Source organism: Streptopelia decaocto (genome assembly GCF_964273445.1).
Source record: "Streptopelia decaocto genome assembly, chromosome: 2".
In the NCBI taxonomy this organism is placed as follows: Eukaryota; Metazoa; Chordata; class Aves; order Columbiformes; family Columbidae; genus Streptopelia; species Streptopelia decaocto.
In genome coordinates, this window is record NC_138655.1 from 69407445 (window position 1) to 69427212 (window position 19768).

The window sequence follows — 19768 nt, forward strand, 5'->3', positions numbered from 1 at the left end:
TTTTTATTTTGCAGTTTCATAGGAAGAGATCCTGAAAGTCCTGTAGTGTTACATGTGATGTTGATCCCAGTGCATGAGAAAGTAATAATAATATTATAATCGAGATTTTATTAAAAAGGTAAAAAAATACTGTGCAAGCTGTGTCAGGTTCTTGTGGGTTTGTTTTGTTGAGTTTTGTTTGGTTTGGGTTTTTTTAATTAATTACATTTAAAAACATCTTACTCTACTAGAGGCAAATAAAGGAGGACAGTTGTAATACAGAACATGGGGAGCAGTTAAAAGGCTGCTTGCTTCCTTTGCACCTTTCTCCCTTTTGCCTGTTGTTGGAGGGAGGTGCTTGAGAACACCAAGATAAATTTCTGATAATCTACCAAGAAACTAAAAATATACTGCCTAGAGATGGCAGAATTTGAAATTATGGCTTATTGTGGCTGCTAGTGATAAACCTTTTTGGTTTTCTTCCTATTCCTCTTCTAAGAGCTTCTGTCAATGACCTGCTAGAAAATTTTTGAGTTTTTTTGGCAAACAAGGATAGTATATAACCACATAGTTTAACACAGTATATGTAGCCCAAAATATAGAATAGGTTCAGTTGGGCTAGCGTGGTTTATTCTTCATAACATTGTCTAAGTCAGGAGTCTTTAGAAAGAATTGCTAAATTTTGCTGTTGGAGGGACACGGGTATGAACAGACTTGAGATCTCATATAGACCGTTCTCTGTCTTTTCTCACTCAAATAGTCATCTGACTCATTTCAGTGTAACCCTGAGATGTGTCCTGATTATAGGCTTCCACTTCTTCTCTTCAGATGATATTAATAAGATGATATCCTCAAATATTAACTGAACTGAGAGGAAATGTCAACAAGTCTAAGAAATGTCTTGGAAAAAAATCCTGGTAGATAGTGAAGCTGTTTAAAGAAAAAAAATAGTCCTTTTTGGTAATGTTATGTAGATATAATTGAAGCAGATGTTCAGATATGCTTCACTGTGTGTGTAATGCAATAAATAAAACATACCAGACTAGTGTTCTGATGGCTATGCAGTGTGAAACATGGCAATTTGAATTAATAGATGATGTATCATACTGCATAGCATGGAGAACTTGTTTAAATAGTAGGATTCCCAGTTGTTAAGCATGAGCTGTAGTTACATTACAGCTCAGTGTATTTTGGTTTGTATTACCACCCAAAAGTTGAAAGCAGGGAGCATTTGCAAATTGTTGAGAAGCATTTTAACAGAATGTAGGTCATCTTAAAAACTTTTTTTACAGTGAGCTAAATTGAAAAATATAAAAAAAAAAGAAGTTGAGACCTTTCCCTTCAAAACTGTGACAATTAAGGATAGTTTTTTGTGGACAGTCTATCACAAATCAGTAATATTTCAGTTTGGTTTTACAAGTGTGACCTTCTGTAGCTTAGGAGCCTTGCTTTCCTTTACCTTTGCGTAATTTGGGGTGTTGTGGCAGCATCAGCTTCCTGCTATTGACTAACCTTTAGATTAGAAACTCAGAACTGAATTTAAAACTTCATGATCTCTGGCTAATGACAAGTGTTTAGTTAGTGTATGTTTGTCTTTGTGTGCATGCCCATGGTTTACAGGAAAGGTGTAACGAGGGTCTGGCAGGGTTAGGGTAAGAACGAAGTTTGGACCTGGTTCAGTGGTAAGTACAAGCGCACAGGGAGTTAACAGTCCAGCTTACCTGCAGTAACATGGCACCTATGCATTATTTAGTGTGAGTGTGCAAAGGTGAGTGTTTCCTAAGGAACCGTTGTGGGTAAATGTGGAGGACGGAAGAGAGGTTTAATAGCAAGTGAGTAAAAGGAGGAGGAGTACATATAGCCCTAAATGAATGTTGTGCATCTGATTTAATTGCACAATACTCAATCCAATGCAGTCTTCTCCTGTGATTTGTCTGTACCAGCTGTATAACTTGGATCTCCTCGAGACTGTTGTGAGGGCTGTATTTGCAGTACCTGCAGGCATACCAGAGCTAGCTTTCATCTGGCTTGCTTGGGCTACCGACCCAAAGAAACACAAAGTGGGCTTGGATGGCTGCGGCTGCTGCCTGTACTGGTACAACACCAGTGCTGCCATTACTTTAGTGACTAGATTAAAGTTGACTCAGGAGTTACGTGTGCTGCAGCCACAGCTCAATGGCAGTGTAGGCATACTCCAACCCACAGTAAGGAGAGTCAAGAAAAGATGCCCTGTTCTTCATGTTCCAGTTCACAGGGAGTCCTCATCCTCATCTTTTGGAGCTTGATCTTCCAGTAGTTGCTACTGTGGTGGAACATCCAGCTTCACCTGCACTGAGATTTCATCTACTGGATACCACTCACGCAACCATTGAGGCTGGCATTTTTAGAGATTTCTGACAGTACCTCCAATTTCTTGGATTCAGTGAGCCTCATTAGTTAGGGTGCTGTATGTAAGACTAGCTAGCAGATTACTTTTATCTCTGCCTTAGAAAGTAAATAGCAATTAGTTTGAGCTTTGTTAACTAAGAAATAATAATGGCAGCTTTAATTTTTAATAGCTTAAATTTGAAGCCCATACTATAAAATTTCTATCCCCTGGCCATCCAGTATTTTTCAGTTATGTTTTTAATTTCTGACCTTTAAACTAGAGGCTTTTATTTCTTGCTTCTCTTGCATAATGCTTAGGTGTATGTGAGGCTTGGAAAGGCACAGCAAATCCTGTTTTCAGTCTTATTTCCAAAGAGGTAGCAGCCCCATGTAGAGGCTACTCAGAGAAAGCTGCAGTACTGGTAACTCCATCTAGCAGTACTGCTAGTACTAGCAGTACTAGTAACCTTCGTCTAGCACTGGCAAGGCATTTCTGATTGCTGAAATATTTCAGCATTGATGAAAAATGTTAATATCTAAGACAAAAGATTTTGTGGATTCTGTCAGGTTCTCTGAATTCCTTTCTACAGGATGTAATATAAGTACAGATTTTGTTACAAAAACTTGCTGGGTCAACATCTTGCTTCTTTTGAAAGGATTTTGCTGTCTTCCAGTTTTCTTCATAATTTCCAACAACAGTTCTAAAATGCTGAATATAATCCTTGTGTTAATTTAGATCAAACAAGGAGCTTGTTGTAAAAGAACCTGAAGTTTAAAAATAATTGCTTGAAGTACATTAATTGCTCAGATGCTACAGGATGAGCACCAAAAAAAACCCCTTTTTTTCAAATAAGAGGTACAGCTTCAGTGTTAACCAAGTCAATCATCACACAGCAGTGTGTGGAAGTTAGTTGTTCCAGGGCCAATTTCACGTGTAGGGGTAGGGGAAACAATGGAGAAAGAACTAATGTAAACCATCCGCAAGCATATTAGTAGTTTAGTGAGATCTCTAACTAATAGGTTACTAGCCTAGTTGCTAAATGTGTAGCTTGTACTCACTTGGAAATACTTTCATCTACCACACATTGGCTTTGACCTCAGTTCTCTTAAAGCACAAATCTTGCAGCTTTTTTTTCTGGAGTAATGCCAGATGGAGTAGAAATAACCTTGATATTTGACCCGTAGAAGCTAGAAAAAATTATTTGTTTATTCTTGCATGCCTTTCCCAGCTTTTTATGTAAACAGTCAATATATGTATGAGACAGAACTCAGCTTGCACTATTGTAGAGCACTCTGCATAGTTGCGTGGCTGAGCAGTTTTGTCATTTTGAATGACATTATCAGAATTTCTCTAATCTTAAGTGGTATCGCTATTTGCTTGTGGACATGTGTACAATGGGCCTTTCCATAAACTGACAGAACAACTTACATGCCTGTTTCCTGTATCAGTAGTTTTAGCTGATGCGTGTTTAATGCTGAGCATCCTTTCAAGATTGAAAGTGGATAGAAATAGTCAATGCTGAATAATTGGCCAGATGTTCAATAATGTAGAAACCTCCAGCCCCATTTCAGTTCAGAAGGTGATAAGCAGCTTTAAAAATTTGGTTACTTGCAGAAATGCATCATTTGTTGTTTAGATGCCAATTAGCTATTAAAATTTGAAAGTTATGGTTGTCCTTTACAGTATACCTTGATAGCTTCCAAGTCCTGTGCATACAGTGTCTGGAAGTTTCCAAGCTCTGAAGGACAAGAAACAAAGACAACTTTCTAGGTTCGTAGCTGTAGTGAGTGCTAGCTTCTTTAGGTCTAGTAAGTAAACATTGCATTATTGCTTGCTTTGCAGAGAGCTTGCTGTGTCTTGTGGTAGTGTGTAAATGTCGTTTGCAAAATCACATATCATGACCTTAATCATGCTAACATCGCTTGTTAATTGTTCATCTCCAAGCTTGAGCATAAATGCTGTTTGAGTAGCGCCTGATTTTGCACTTTGATTGTAAATTAAGATAACAATACTGTCACATAGCATTGCTTTCATTAAAGATTGATTTATATGCTATGATTTGTTTTTTTTCTTCTTTTTTCTGCGCAGATGATCGTGTGGTTGGAGAAAATGCTAGATAAAATAATCAGCATTTTCATAATATTTTTGCTAGTGATAGGAACCCTTCTGCTAGCCCTGCTACTTACTGCAAAGGTACAGTGCTCTAAGGAATGTAATCATAGAGCTCATTTTAAATGCTGAATGAAAGTTACTGATATTTGTGCAAAATTGTGTAGCTTAAAGAATTCTTTGAAAAATTTAGCAACTAGATGCTGTGTAGTTGAACTTGTTGCCATTGTTATATATAAAAAAAACTATATATTTGTATTTGTATCTTTATTTACATATATGACAAAACTAATATATAGACACTTGGGAATAAAAAATTTATTATAGTAAAAGAATTACTAGCTAGTACTACAGGGATAGATTTCTTCTGCATCCTGTTACACTTTTCTTGTCAACAGCAGAGCCACTTAGAGTTGTTTTCTTTTTAATTTACATTGTATCAGAATTTTATTTGCAAAATGCTTAAGGTGTATTTGTCAATTTGTTTGTGTAATTGCTTGTAATAACTTCATGGTATCCTGTTTGGAGTTTAAATGTGCTGAGATTCATGATCAGGTGTTCTCAGAACTGATTTTTTTGTCTGTGGTTGGGTGTTTTTTGCTCACCAGAAGAGGTCACTCATGTACCTTTTTTCGCCCCCCTTTTTTTTTTTAATGGGCTGTGTTCATTCTGGAAACTGTCAATGGAGATTGAATGTTTGACTTGAATACAGTTACAGAACAGAAATCAATGGGTTCTCCTTTACCCAAAATGTAGGCTTATATAATGTTGAGTACTTAAAATTGAAAGCTTTAAAAGTTGTGCAAACATTCGTGCCTAAAGCCTCCTTATATTCGTAAAAAGAACATTAAGGTATTTATAAAGGTGTCTTTTATCATTCTTACTGAAGAATTAATTTATAGTGAGCCATTTCATAGCATGGTTGGTCATGTTAGAGCTGAGCATTCATTAATTTTTATATTTCTTTGATCTATGGCCTAAAAAGGGATGTCTGAAACTGTGCTTTGTATTTTAGCACTTCCCTTAACAGCATTGCTATATTGGTGATTTTTTTTTTTTTTTTTTTCCACAGATGAAGTAAGGTTTACATTTCCATTTGCTATTACTAGTCACATAGTGTGTGACCAAAGCTGTCAGAACAGGCTGATGATATTTGTATTGACTACTTTTTTGGTTAATGGCACTTCATTCTTCGTAATGACTTGTCTGTGTTGGAAGAATTATTCTTTAAATGTACAGACTAGTCACCCCCAAGAAAAAAATGAATGTAGGAAGAGTTCTAGTTTGCATTGCATAACATTTCTCCTCTCTGTATTTAATTTAGGTACATCAAGAGAGCGTTCACATGATTCAAGTCACAAGCAGCTTGATCAATGAGACAGTAGCCAGTCACCCAGAATGGGCAAAGTAAGAATGCTGAAGTTAAGCGAATAGTATAGGGTGGATGAACAAGCTTCCAGGTGCTCTTTTGCATAGTTTTTAATAAAAAAAAATTCCATAGGTGAGCAGAAATGGGAGTGACCATTACAGACAAATGTAATAGCTGAACTCTCATTTAGGAGTAGTGTTCATGCATTACTCTGGAGGACTGTCAATGTGGTATCTCATCTGAGGACTCGTTGGACTTTGGAGAATGACAGCTGTATAAACTTCTCCAGTTACAGTTTCGGAGAAAAAAAACTTGCGTAGTGCAGAAAATCAAGAGGTCAATATTCTTTTACCTGTGAAGAAAAGTAATGGCAAAGAGTGTTCTCTGTAGAAGGTTGTGAGATGAGCCCAATTATTTTTTCAGTTTAGAGAGCTGGCTGCAGAATGCCTTTGAGGGAATAGGAGTTCAAGAAAATGTTTTTGGAGTTAACTGAAAAATGGTTCGATGGTGGAGAGAACGGTGGGTGGGGAGAGTTCTGCCAATGCAGAACGTTTCTGAAGGGTTAGACAGACAGAAAAGCTTCCATGTTGATGTTCAGTCAGGCGAACGAACACAGCAGTTCTATTTCCTGAATGCTTTCTTGTTTTAGAGGGGCTCAACATGTGCCATTGAATCATGATGTAGAAAGAAAATCAAGGCAGAGAACGTGTGCCCTGTGTTCCCAAGTGCTGAAATGCTGGCAGCTCAGTAGCTCCATTGCTTGAAAGTGACATGAATCACTGAAGAAATTCAAGAGCAGATAGTTCGGTGGGGATGTAGAAAGAACTGGTACCTAAACCTGTTGCTTCATCTGGTTGCTTTTTCAGGGAACCTAGGTTAACAATTTACATTCAGCTCGTAATTCAAAAGATTATCTTTGCAGCTCGATGAGACTGCTTCATATAGTATTTTCAGAAAACTAGAACAGTAAGAAAATTTGTAAGAATGTAGTGTGAATAGCATGTATGCAGACTGAAGAGCAGATCTCTTTTGAAAAAGCTGAGATACCAATTTAACTGAAGTTTCAGGAACCTTGGAGAATTCCAAATGCAATTATATGCCCCAAATTCAATTGTGCTTTGCTTATGAGAAAGTCTATTCCTTGATCTGTAGAAGAAAATATGCTAGTTGTAGTAAGTTTATATGTATTTAACATTAACTGTTTGTTGTTTTTTCAAAATGTTAATTTGTAATGTGTTTCTGGTGTAATGAAACGGGTAAAATATTCAGCAGTTAATTTTGTTTTCCTTCTCTAAAAAAACTAGCTGGCTTCCAGAGGCCCAGGTTATTCAAAAGGCACTCAATTCGGCAGCTAATAATGTATACCAATATGGCCGAGAATGGATTACACATAAGGTAAGCGTGAACTCCCACTACCTTTTTTAATGTTTTTATTTCTTGTATTTCATAAAAGTAAAAAGAAATAAAAAGTTTTTTTCTCAGTGATTCTCTTCTGTGTGGTTAACAATTTTGTTAGCAGATCTGTTCCTTCCACTCTCCAGTTTGTGAGTTGAAGGAAGGCTGGGTGTGATTTCAGTAGTCTTTTCTGCTCAGAGGAATATTTCTTTTTAAGCGCTGAAAAATCTCATATTAAAATAAGATTGCCAATGAAAATGCATCAATTAAAGATGAGTAATAGTTTTCTTCTGCCTTTAGCTGTCCAATTGTAGGCAATTGAGACATTTTTTTCAGCACCAGTATTCTAATTTCTATGTGGACTGCATATGGTAGATTGGATTTTTAAAAATATTATTATTTTTTTTAAGTTAACTTTCTTCAGGAGAATTTACCAAGATTCTTATTTATGCATTTTTGTATCTACCACACATCTCAAATTATTTGAATTATTTACTCTAAAGGTTATCAAGGATTTTGGATTAAGCATTTTAGAGTCAGCCTTCGTTTTTCAGTGCAGAAGGAAGTGCAACTGAATGTTTTTTACAGACAAAATCTTCATGTTGTGAACCATGTTGTCTGAACTGTGTATTCCATACTGATACTCAGCTGTTCTAATTATTTGGGTTTGAGCCATGCTTTTACTGACAATCTTATGTGACTCTTCCAGCTTGGAGTTTGTCAGTAGATGCCAGCTTCATTCCGTCCTGTATAATAAAAGATTTCTATATGTTTTAGCTCCATAAGATTTTAGGAGAAAAAGTGAATAACACCGCTGTGATTGAAAAACAAGTGCTAGAGCTCTGGGACAGGCTTTATCACTCTTGGTTTGTGAAGGTGGGTAACTTATTCAAATGGTATTTATATAAACTTATCACTTAATGCTTTGAGGTAATTATGCTAAGTATGCATTTCTGAGAAAGAGATTAGCAAACAGGTGGAATGCTGAGTAAAGGTCATAATAAAAAGCTGATAAAAATGTCGAGTGTGTAAGACAGATCATTCTTCAGTCACAGTTTGAGTATAGCCAGAACCATGTCCTTCACTTAAGTAGTTATGTGTTTTTATGTATGCCATTTAATTTACACTTTGCTCACCTTTTATATTTAGTATTTCATAGCTTACAGTTTTCTGTTATTTTTTTGTGATCTTGAGGGGTTAGGAAAAGGAAACTGGTATTCTGCCTGATTGTGTAACTTTTATTAATTTGAAATTTTGAGAAAAATTATCATTTCGCTAAGTTTCTTACAATGCGATGTACTAACCATTCTGTAGTAGGTTCTGCACACTGAATCTTGAAAAGGTCATAAGAGTTAAATCGTTTTCATGCTGCCAATGCTGTTTGCTTTTTAAATTAAAAATCAAGGAGTTTGTTAGGCGTGCTGCAATGGAAATATTGAAATCCAGAAGTCATATCCTTGAAATACTTCTCTATATTTAAATAATCGCAATTATAGTATATTAACATTTTTCTTTATACAGTCATTTTTAAATTACCCTCAAGTTTCAAGATCTCTTACTCTGAAGGAAGAATTTTAGTATAATAGTCAAAATAGCAGGGGAATGAATCAGTTTATTTTTGTGACAAGATAATGGTGTTGAAGAGCATGTGGAGAGATAACATGACTCTGAAGAACATGGGACCACACAGGAGAAATTGAAGCTCTATCTACAATAGATCTTGCTGGCCTTAGGCAGTTTGGAGTATTCAGCGCTGAATGCTTAACTGAGAAATGTGACTATTTTTGATACAGTTACACTGATAAATGTGTTGCTGTTACTAATCTAACCTGTGTGCCAGGTGGTTCAGCGAGGCTCTGTGTCACCCCGCATGCTGTGGCGTGCAGCACAGGGGGTGTTCACTGCACTGTGTGACTTCTTTCCTGCAGCTGTTACTTGAGGGAATACTATGAGGCTTCTTCCTTGTAGGTACTCTTCTGGTAGGGTAAGAAACAGCTTTCCTGGCCACCAAAATGGCAGAAGAAGCTGCAGGAACACACTGATGCTCGCTGCCTTCAATCTTGAAGTCTGTTCCCCTGGCTGCTGTTCGCATATTAGAGACCCAATGTTACCATTCGCATGCTAGGCTGCAACCAGTTGTCTGTGGGCTGCAAGTATCTCCTCCAGAGTAGATTTCTAATCTTGTTCCTTCTGTTGCACTCTGTATCCACATAAATGTTTCACCCGAGTGCTTTGCACCTGGGCATTTCTTTCTGTAGTACTGCAGTAGCCTTGCATGGTCCTTTGGTGTACCTGAAAACTGGTATATGAGATGATAGTGCAGTGTGGAGGACATCTGTATCATATCTAACTCTCCCAGTACAGCTTTCAGGTTATTTCAATTTCCACTATTTCAGTTGTATGGGCATAATAATTACACTTCATTTTGAGGCCTGCGTAGTTTTGCTGTAGTCTGTAGGTGACTAAAGAACCCAGGCTCAGGTGATAGTCTTCTGTGAAAGCTGTAGAATTGAGGAAGGACCGCCAACAAAATGTGAATTCAACCATTATCTGCTTCTTTCTCAGAAGATCAGTAGGTTGCAAATGGTTTGTATGTCAACAAGTTCTAGGGATGTTGTGATAGATCAGATAACATTGTGTCTATATACCCAATGAAGTAACATAGAATAACAGACCACTTGGAAGCTGGTGGCCTAACTCTGCAATCAAGGTGTCTTTTTCAAGGACACGAATCTCTTCTTCCAAGTCCATTCAGGTGTGGAGTTTTGTTTTTTAAGATCTAGTGACTTTGTTCAGGAGGAACCAGTTGACAGTTTTAGTCCCTTATTTATCAGTATCTGAGGCCTTAGGTGTTACACCAGTATAGTTGCTGAAAAAGTGAACTTTAAATGTGTATTAATAACAATGTTAAAAAATTGGCAAATGATACCTGATTCTGCCTGTTAATGGTGGGAGCTGTCTTTGAAAGTAGAGCTACATGAATGGAAAATAGGTTCTTGATACAGTTTACAAATACAGAAGTCCTACTGGAGGAAGATTTTTGACACTTATATGTTTCTGCTCTAAATAGACTGCCAGCTCAGAAGAAAGTTCTCTTTGTTGCTGTGGATTGTTAAAGAGCGTTGCTAGTTGTGCATAGTAACGTGTAACAATCCATTTAGGGAGAATTCGTAATAAGCAAAAAATGTAATTCTCTTAGATAAATCGGTGCAGGGACTTCATTTGGAATACTACTTGCCATGTATGCCAAAAAAGATGTCAAAAAAGGCTGGTAAGGTTTCAAATTTTTGGAAAATTTTCACAGAAATAGTGGGATGCTTATGTAAACATCAGAGCTGAGAACTTGAGGAGTCTCTTGCTATTGAAGAGTAGGATGAGATCTGTTGTAGTCAGTGTGTTTGCTTAGACTTGTTTACAGTAGAGTTTTGACATCCTTCTCTGAAGCATTTGTCACAGTCCCAAACTGAGTCAGTCTCATGCTAGTCTGTGATCAGGTGTGATTTAGTTGGACAACAAGCAACTTCCTAATTAGGGGGAAGCTACTTAAGAAATTAGTTGTGGTTATGCCCATTTCCTGTTGTCTTGATGTGTTGTAGTTACAAAGCTGCGTAATCAGATGAAATCCTTGTGCTTCCAGTTTAGCTTCTAGCTTTTGCATGGCTGAACATTGCCAGTGGAGAAGTAGAGAGTAATTGTGAGAAGACTAATTGGTTTGACTTCTGCTTGTATTTTCTGTGGTGGGTTTTACTGGCAGAAGTTGTATGTTGCAAATAGTAAATTATGTAGGCAATAACTGAAATTGTTACTTCTCTCTTGTGTGCTTTCATAAAGAGCAAGATGGACACCATTGTATCAGTCAAGCAGTAAAGCTAATGTTTAACTGAGGTGAATCAGTACAATATACAGAACTGTAATTATTTGGGATAATTAACTATGATTATCTGCCAGATTTTAATTTTTCCAGTGTACAGAGTACTCCCAGGTATTTTTGAGTATGCCAATTAACACAGCTCTAAGTATTTGGATGTATGATTGATCTATTCCTCATTAAGAAAATGATAATCTTTGGCTTTCTCATATCTGAGTTATTCAAATGTTCATTTTCTTGACGTCTTTGTCTCTCTTTTTAAGAATGTAACACATTCTGGAAGACACAAAGGACACAAATGGCACATAAATCGACAAAACAGCTGGCTTGGTGATATTCTGGACTGGCAAGATGTTGCATCATTTGTTCATGAAAACATTGAAACATTTCTTTCGGTATGTATTGTTTGCCCTTATTACAAAATTGGTCTCATTTTTAGCTGATAACAATTCCTCCTTAGACTACCACTAAGGTTAGGGGTTCAAGTACATGGAAAATTATGGAAAGACTGTTGCTGTTACTTATAATAACCTAAGCAATTACAGCAAACCTACTTAGGATGTAACCATACTATAAACAAAACTGTTTGTGATGAATAAGCTTCCTGATTTCAGCACCTTCATTAGTACTAAGTTCCCAGATTTATTCTTGAGAAAGATTGTTACTGTAGGAGTGTTACCTGTGTCACCTGCAAGCTGGTTTTAAATGCTTTGTATTAGGTAGTATTTATTTTTTTTAAAAAGAGACCAGTTTATCTAGGGTATAGTTGAAGAAACTATGGACCAAGAGTTTGTGGAAACAAAAATATATATATATATAAAAAATCCTTATTTTTTTCCCTCAAAGTATTGTTCATTGGGTTGAAAGCAGCTTATTTCTCCTTTCTTGCATGGAAGTTCTGTGGAGAATGAAATTAATGTTTTGCACTCTGTGAATTCCTGAATTAATGCACTGGACCTTTTATCTCATGAGAAAAAAGCATTGAAAGCAATCCAAACTGAAGCAACTACATTTCTCTAAAAATGATATTAAGTCTGAAATATTAATTACTGCTATACTAATAATATACAGAACAAATCTCTGATATAGTTAATCTTTGACTTCAGCTGTTGTCATAAACTAGGAAGTATCTTCTGGTTACTACTTATCCATTTTGGAAGAATATTATTTATACCTAATTCACAACATAACTTTAATTGCATCCACAGACACGTTAGTATTTGCCTCAAGGCAGTTCTTGGTTTAGACTGATGAGCATGTGTGCTTTTTCTCTCCTCTCTCAACTGCTGCTTAAATGGTTACAGTTTCTATCATAGAAGATGGTGTGAGTCAAGAAAATTGGAAACTTTTTATTGCAGTGAACCCTTTTTCAGTTAATGGTGGAATTTTCTTAATGTTTCTCAAAATTGACAGTACATGCTTGAGGAAGAGTTACAAAAATGCACAACACATCGTCATTTAAAATCAATGTGGAGTTTCCTTGTAGGCAAGAGGGAGAGACGGAGGAGTAACTACACAATAAGTAGGTTCTGGACATGCCATTTTCAGCATTGCTACACAGTGCTCAGAAACCATGATGATAAGTGTGCATCAGTAATCTAAGTAGGCTAGAATAATGCAGGAAATAGTGTAAAGATAATAAATATTTAAGACTGAAATACATTAGTATTAAAATTTTCATCTAGCTAGCCTGCTTTGCTTTACTTCTAAATTCTGATTTAGAAGCTCAGGGAAAAAAGTGCCAGCAGTTGACTTGCTTTCCTGTTTATATCCATGAACTCATTACTCATCAGCTGTGGGGAAGCACCTGTCCTTTTTCTCCATACACTCATGTCCTTACTGACAGACTGTAAACCAGTCTGCATAGTATATAGCTCTAAATCCTGATTTCACATCCTTATCGGGCAGCATTTTCTTTGCTGGCTTTTTCATACACAATGCATTGCATAAATATTACTCAACACTGGTATTTCAAATTAAAATTTATGAAAATCTGATTTCTGTGCTTGTTTAAGTCATTAAAACTCAGAGATGATAAAAATAAGAGTAATTTTTACTTCAGTCTGGTGTTTCTAAGCAAATATCTCACCTACACTAGGGTACAGTGGAAAGTTACTGTATTCAGGATTTATGTTTTTATCAGAGCATGAAAATCTTTCTCTTGGTATTTTCAATAGGAAAAATGAGTTATTAGAATGGCATTCTGAATTGGCAAGGATCAATATTTTAAATTATGTGGGTGCTTTTGAGGGGGGTTCTTTTGGGGAGTTTCCTTTTTCTTTTGGGTGGACTTCCTGTTTGGTTTGGGGTTTTTTGGCTTTTTTGTTTGCTTTTTGTATTTTGTGGGACTTTAAGTGAGAATTTTGTGTGTGTGTGTGTTGTGTATGATGGGAGATTGTGGGGAGGTTAAATAATAATTCAAACTGTAGGATATTTCTGCATTTGGACACTTGAAATCAATGCTAACCCGGCACTTCTTAAAAATATAGCAAGACACAGTCCCAAAACTGCTTTGACAATTTTTTTTTAAAACACAAACCATTTAAATACAATGAGATAACTGTAAAGAATATGTGAATATGTTGTAGTGAGATTTCGTCCACCTTTGGAAAAGAATAAACTAAGATTACACTACTTGCATGTAATAAATACATATGCGTAGATTGGGCTAGAGTTTACCATAGAATAACTGTCTTGCTAGCCCCTTGGCTTTTTGAAATATTTTGGAATAGTACTGATGACTCTGTTCTCTGAAATCACAGCTATTTGACAGTGTCATATTGCAATCCCAAGCAGTTAAGCTCTTTTTCACTGATGGAAATCATAGGAAGTGTTCATCCTCTTTAGTAAGGAGCATTTGCTGTAAGAAAAACGTGAAAGAAGACAAATGTGTGTGTTTCACTTCAGGCTTTTTCCATAGTGGAAGAAACGTTCATATTGGAGTTGCAAACATCTAATTAAATCGCAGGTACAGCTGTACTGGGGAATTACTGGCATTCATTTAATTTGTAACAATATGCATTGATTTGGTACTTTGAGTATCAGATAAAGCACTTCTGTACCACCCTCAAACTGTGCTGTTCATTATAGTATATATGCTTAGCTCTAGTTTGATGTAGACAGATATAAAGTAATTGTAAATTACTTTAAAAACATGTAAATTGCTTGGAGATTTAAAATGAATATAAGCTTTTCCAAACAATTAGCTTTTTTTCTAAACGATTTGGTGTTAGCAGCCCTGCTGTCTTTCAGTTTTGGATTTTTCTGGTATTCTTGAGAAGCAGTAGTGTTATAAACCAGTTTATCCAGTGATGTGTTTCTGAAGTGGAGTTTATTTCACCCTGTTCTTAGTTTGGGGAAAGAATTAGAGTGGATCCTCACTATGCCTTGATTTTTGCAACCTTTGCTTTATTCTAAGGTTGTTCAGTTGAATGAAATATGCAGTACATAGCTGGACTATGAAGATCTAGTTTCTGAAAAACTAAAAAACTCATTCCTTCCTGAGTCACCTGCTTTTCCATTCATACCTTTTCCCTCCATTTATTGAAGGCTTGAAACTTGAAAAAGTAAACTGCTGCTGGCTAAATCTGTGAATGATCACTCAGAGCTCCATTGATGGTCTATGAGACGTTGCTAATGTCTCCTTTAATTGATCATTTTTGCTTCTTGCACAAGAAATCTCATCGTTGCACCAGCAGCCAGTATCTCATTCAGAGATTTCTCAGACAGGAAGACAGAAGACCTTCCATTAAGACGTCCACAGCGAGCTTCAGCTCAGTTAAGCTTCTCAATCCGTGCTCTTAGCATGACTGATCTGTGTGTTCCAAATCAAGTCAGTTCCTCAAATATTTCACTGAGTTACCACATATCCTAATCTTTTCTGTGGCCATGAGAATTTCTTTGAGTAATTCCCTAAGTTTATAGCTAATACAATACGTTCTTCAGTAATAATTCAACTGCCATGCTTTTTTTTTTTCCTAGTAAGGTAAGCGTTCAGAGGTTTGCTGTTCTCCTCTTCATCATGGGTGTTGTTTTTTTCAGGGCGGGTGAAATTCAACATTATGCATGTGTTTAGAGTAGGAGTCAATTTAATTATGATCAGAAAGACAAAGATACGATGCTGGAGGATAGTCCTTTTTCTGTTGCTGTTATGTCTCTGTTTCATGTAATGGTCAAGCAAAGATGTTTTCTAACAAATAACAGTGAAGCCCTGAAGGGTTAGCCCAGAACTTTATGGGTAAACGTTTGTTTGGAAATCAGCTTTTAACTGGAGCAAGAAGCCTTTGATCTTGTGTGTGCTGTATTATTTTTCACAGAGCCCACTGCTTGCCTTTTACCTTAAAGGTTTATTGACTTGGTCTTTTGCTGTCATTTTCTAGTCATCAGGATGGTACGTCTTTCTGAACAGAAAAAAGTACAGAGAAAGACAAGTTTTTTTCCTAATACCTCTTCGTGTTCAGTTTTATTCCCTTTATAAATCTGTTAATGATCTCTGTGATCAAATTAGGTACATTAATCTACCTGGCTTCCAGAAGTTTGTTGGCTTGAAGTTCTCAGCAAATAATTTCTTTTGGTCAAGTGCCTTTTAAACCTTGCTTTCAGGTATTGGCCCGTTTAAGTAGCCACTAGTATACCTTGGACGGCTAAGAGCATTACATACAGTTTGGATTTCTTGCCTGTTACAGGTTGGAATGGCAGCACAACAGCTGATACTCATGGTGACACATTACGGTTATGCATGAGTCTTGAATTCCATACAGCTTCATAGCTCTTTTAAACACAGATTTCTTAAGGTTACTTACAAAGCAGTATTTTGAGGAAAGAGTTGTGGTTTTCTGTTATTTAATAGCAGTAATATTAAAAGTATCATTATTGCATAAATATGCATGCCTAGTTGTGTTTTGGAGAACTCTCTCAGATGGTAAGGGGTTAGAAATTGTTCGTGGATAGTAATAGAGCTCATTAACTCAGCTGCAGGATGCTCTGGGAATCAAATGGCATTATGAACTGTTAGGTACAGGTACCTGTATTTATATTTTGTGACTGTTAGGGAAGTATTTGAGCACTTTCTGATGTTGTATTTAATAATGATTAATGTCGGCTATGCTTGTCTTCTCATCCTAGCAATGAGAGGCATGTGTCTTGAAATTTTAATGGTACATGGGCATAAAAAGGAACTTACATTGCAGCTGGAAACTAGTCCAAAAATATGCATGTGCTTTCATAGAATGTACTGAAGCTGAACAAAAGGCACTGTCTGCACTTACTCTAAAGCAAATGCTATGATAACTAGTTCAACAGTAGTTCAACAGTTCTGATCAATGACTCTACGTAACAAGGATGTTCTTCTAGGAGAACCATTCCCAATATTGATTGAACCACCTGATAACTGCATTCAAAGTAACTGCAATTGCATACTCCTGGTTGTCAGCTCCTTAGGCTAAAGCTTCTATGGAAAGTGATAAACAAATGCAACCTATACTGGAGGAACATACTATTTTGAAGGAAACTTTCCCAGCCCATACTAGATGTATGTTCTCTTGTAGCAGATGGACCAAACTCCTCACCAATATCAGCTCAGCTGAAATGTTGCAAGTGATGGGGTGTGGGGAAGGGAATTAATGATTGCTGTGGTTGCTATTTAGAAGACTGATCAATTAGGCTGATTTTAATTTTTAAACCAAAATTTTACTAGACCAATTTTCGTTAACAACATACTTCATGCTAATGGTTTGGTTTAAAAACTATTAATTATCATTATATATTCAAAGTGGTCAGTCCTTAGCAGTCCTATCCTTCATGAACTGTGAGGATAGATCACCATTGTGGTGATGCTGTGTAGTTGGCACCAGTATCCACTATCCTTGATGGTCTGAGTCATAGAAGTCAAAGTGAGGAAGCTCAAGAGCTCTTAAATAAGGAAAGCTGGAACTGAAAAGGACATCTTCTTCCCTCAAATTAAGGAGCTTGTCCTTTTATTAGGTGTTTTGGTTTCTGGACAACTCCCACCCCTCGTCCTCTGCCCTGGACTAAGTATTGTGTGATATTTAGAGAGGCATTACTTTCTGAGGTCATGACAGGTGCCTTATCCTGTTGCTTGAGTGTTTTCTGTTTGGTGGTTTTAGTTTTGGTTTGTTTGTGGGTTTTTTGTTTGGTTTGGTTTTTTTGGTGGTTGTTGGTTTTGGTTTGTGTTTTTGTTTGTTTGTTTGTTTGTTTTTCCTTCCTTATATGCTACCACGTTTTCTTAAAGCAGTCTTTTCCTGGCTCTTAAGTTTGTGCATCTTCAATGCCTTCTTCCTCAATGAATTGCTTATGTTTCAGTGACCTTTGTTTTCAACTTGTGTCCCTATTGTCAACACCTATGCTGCTGTTTTTTGATTAAACTCCACATCATAACAGGAGAACTGTGGCACCAAGCTCCTGTTCACATGCCAAATTCTAGTAACAGGCTTGAACAGCTGGGACAGGAGCCTTGCACAGTTAGCATACAACTTACAGCAATGGCAGTACTGTTTTTGTTGAGTACCAATGGAAATGGCTCTGTTTTAGCTACAAACTGTTCCCTTGAAAATCACTGTTCTCTGTGTTTACAGTCCTTATAGTGTAATGTACATTTAATAAAGTACCTGGCAGCTGCATGAATTTGTACCACTGCTGCACCCCCAAAATTAATTTTTAATCCATAGAAGAAGGGACGGGTACCAGTGAGTGAATATTTTTTCAGTAGAATATCCTCTTGTAACCTCACTTGAATTCTCAAGAGACACTAATAAAATCTGTTCAGAAGATGAGCCTTAAAATTAATAATTGCCGCCATTAAATAGTAAGAAGCATGCACTAAGTAGATCTTTCTGGTTTTACTATGTGTTGTAATTCCATGTCACTTCCCCTAGCACTTATTCCTTCCCAAGTTAATGCTTAATAAATTATTTTCTATATGTTTCACTCAGTTCCAAAGGAGAGCCGATCACTTGGCTCACACTCTTTTGTCTGCTCTACAAATGCCAACTACTGGTGTTTGTTTTGTTTGTTTCTGTTGAGTCTAACTGATTAAGGTATTCATTAAATCAAGAGTAACAGAGTAACTGTTTGCTAGTTTTGAATTCTTCATTTACAGCTTTGAACCTAGAGAAGGGCTTTTGTGGCAGAACTTCTACAGTTTTTCCAGTGATAATAGTCTGAAAGAACTTACAACTTTTTATTTGTAACCTTGCTTGTTTTCTTTGTTTGAATCAGTTTGGCTAATACATGCTTACTGTATTTCTTCTGAATGAAATATTTGTTACAAAATGATGATGCGTGCATTTAGGATGCCTCCTTGTGCCATGTATTAATGTTCGTAATGTCTCGTGAAGTTGTTGCTCTATTCAGATTGATGCGTCTGCTTCCATACATAAACTAATTTGGCAATAGTGGATATTCTGTGTTTAAAGGCATGTCTCAAAACCACGCTTTAACTAATAAGCAATCAGTTTCCTAAACAGTACAAAATTTAATAGATTGTCTAGCATTGTTTGATTTATTTCCCATAATTACTTGACTAACTGATGTACCCCTTCTCAAAATCACAAGTTGTGTGGTCTGCAGACATTATAAAGAACATGCATCTCATTACCATAAAATATTTTTAAAACTAAAGTAGTAATTCTATTATTTGATTTGAAGCTTTCACCAGATTTATTTCTACCTTGTGATATTACTCCTTGTTTTTTGTGTTTTAGCATTTCTGCTTTTGAAAAGATGATTTTTTTTCTCCCAAGGCAAGATATGCTTTCAGTTGATGGTGATGGTAATTGAAATAAGAAAGTGACTTTAAAAAGTGATTTAGATTTTTTGCAATTTTGTATAATGAAATAGTTTTGAGCAACGGGAGAAAAATTCTAAAACGTAGCTATCTACATAGAAACTTGTTTTTGGTAAAGTAGACGTTTCACTTGATATTATCTTCTGTAATTTAGGAGTGAGGGAAGACAATTTTTTTATAAAATGTCTTCTTTGTATGGCTTGATGGAGATGAAGCACTCTGTAAGCAGTTCTCTGTCCTAGCGTATACTGTCTGGTCCCTGACTTTGCTTCCTCCTGCTTTTCCAGATCCTGGAGTCCCTGTGGATAGTGATGAGTCGCAATGTGAGCCTCTTGTTTACTACTGTTACAACACTAGTGACAATCGTCTTCCATAGTGGGACAGCTCTTCTCAATTTTGTGCTTTCAGTGGTAAGTAGGATGTCATCGGTTTACATGGTCCATTGTACTCAAGGAACCTGATCGCACTTGTTGTAACAGTGAAAAATCGGACCTAAAGCATTGAAAACATCTCTTGACCTTATCCAATACCAAAAATCTTTTAAGATGGTGCAACTTTCAGATCTGGGGCATTCTAGGCAAAGGGCAAGATTCACACAACTTCCACATTAAGGAGCTGGCAGTCTTCCTATCATTCATGGAAAACTCTTGTTTCTGGCCTTGAGGATACTGAGCTGTAACTTGTGAAATACTATGTAACTGAAATCTTAGGGCATGTCCTCATAAACATAAACATATCCTTAAACACGCCAATGCTCTTGGAAGCGGCTTAAAATTGTAACAGGGAAATGTCAGCAAAAGTATTTATTATTTCACAAGGATTACTTTATATTCCCTTTTTTAATGACGTGTCTTCAGCAAATCTGTGTGAAGGGAT

The 19768-nt window shown here is 36.5% G+C and overlaps 1 protein-coding gene across 4 annotated transcripts in view; it reads left to right on the forward strand.

Moving 5' to 3' along the window:
* TMEM245 (transmembrane protein 245) overlaps positions 1 to 19768 on the forward strand; it is an 87178-nt gene that overhangs the window by 31664 nt on the left and 35746 nt on the right. For all 4 annotated transcript variants that reach the window (XM_082044428.1, XM_082044429.1, XM_082044430.1 and 1 more), the window contains 6 exons: positions 4436 to 4540; positions 5781 to 5863; positions 7130 to 7220; positions 7998 to 8096; positions 11352 to 11483; positions 19180 to 19302. In XM_082044428.1, the coding sequence (XP_081900554.1) occupies positions 4436 to 4540; positions 5781 to 5863; positions 7130 to 7220; positions 7998 to 8096; positions 11352 to 11483; positions 19180 to 19302 (633 nt within the window). The remainder of the gene's footprint in view (positions 1 to 4435; positions 4541 to 5780; positions 5864 to 7129; positions 7221 to 7997; positions 8097 to 11351; positions 11484 to 19179; positions 19303 to 19768) is intronic.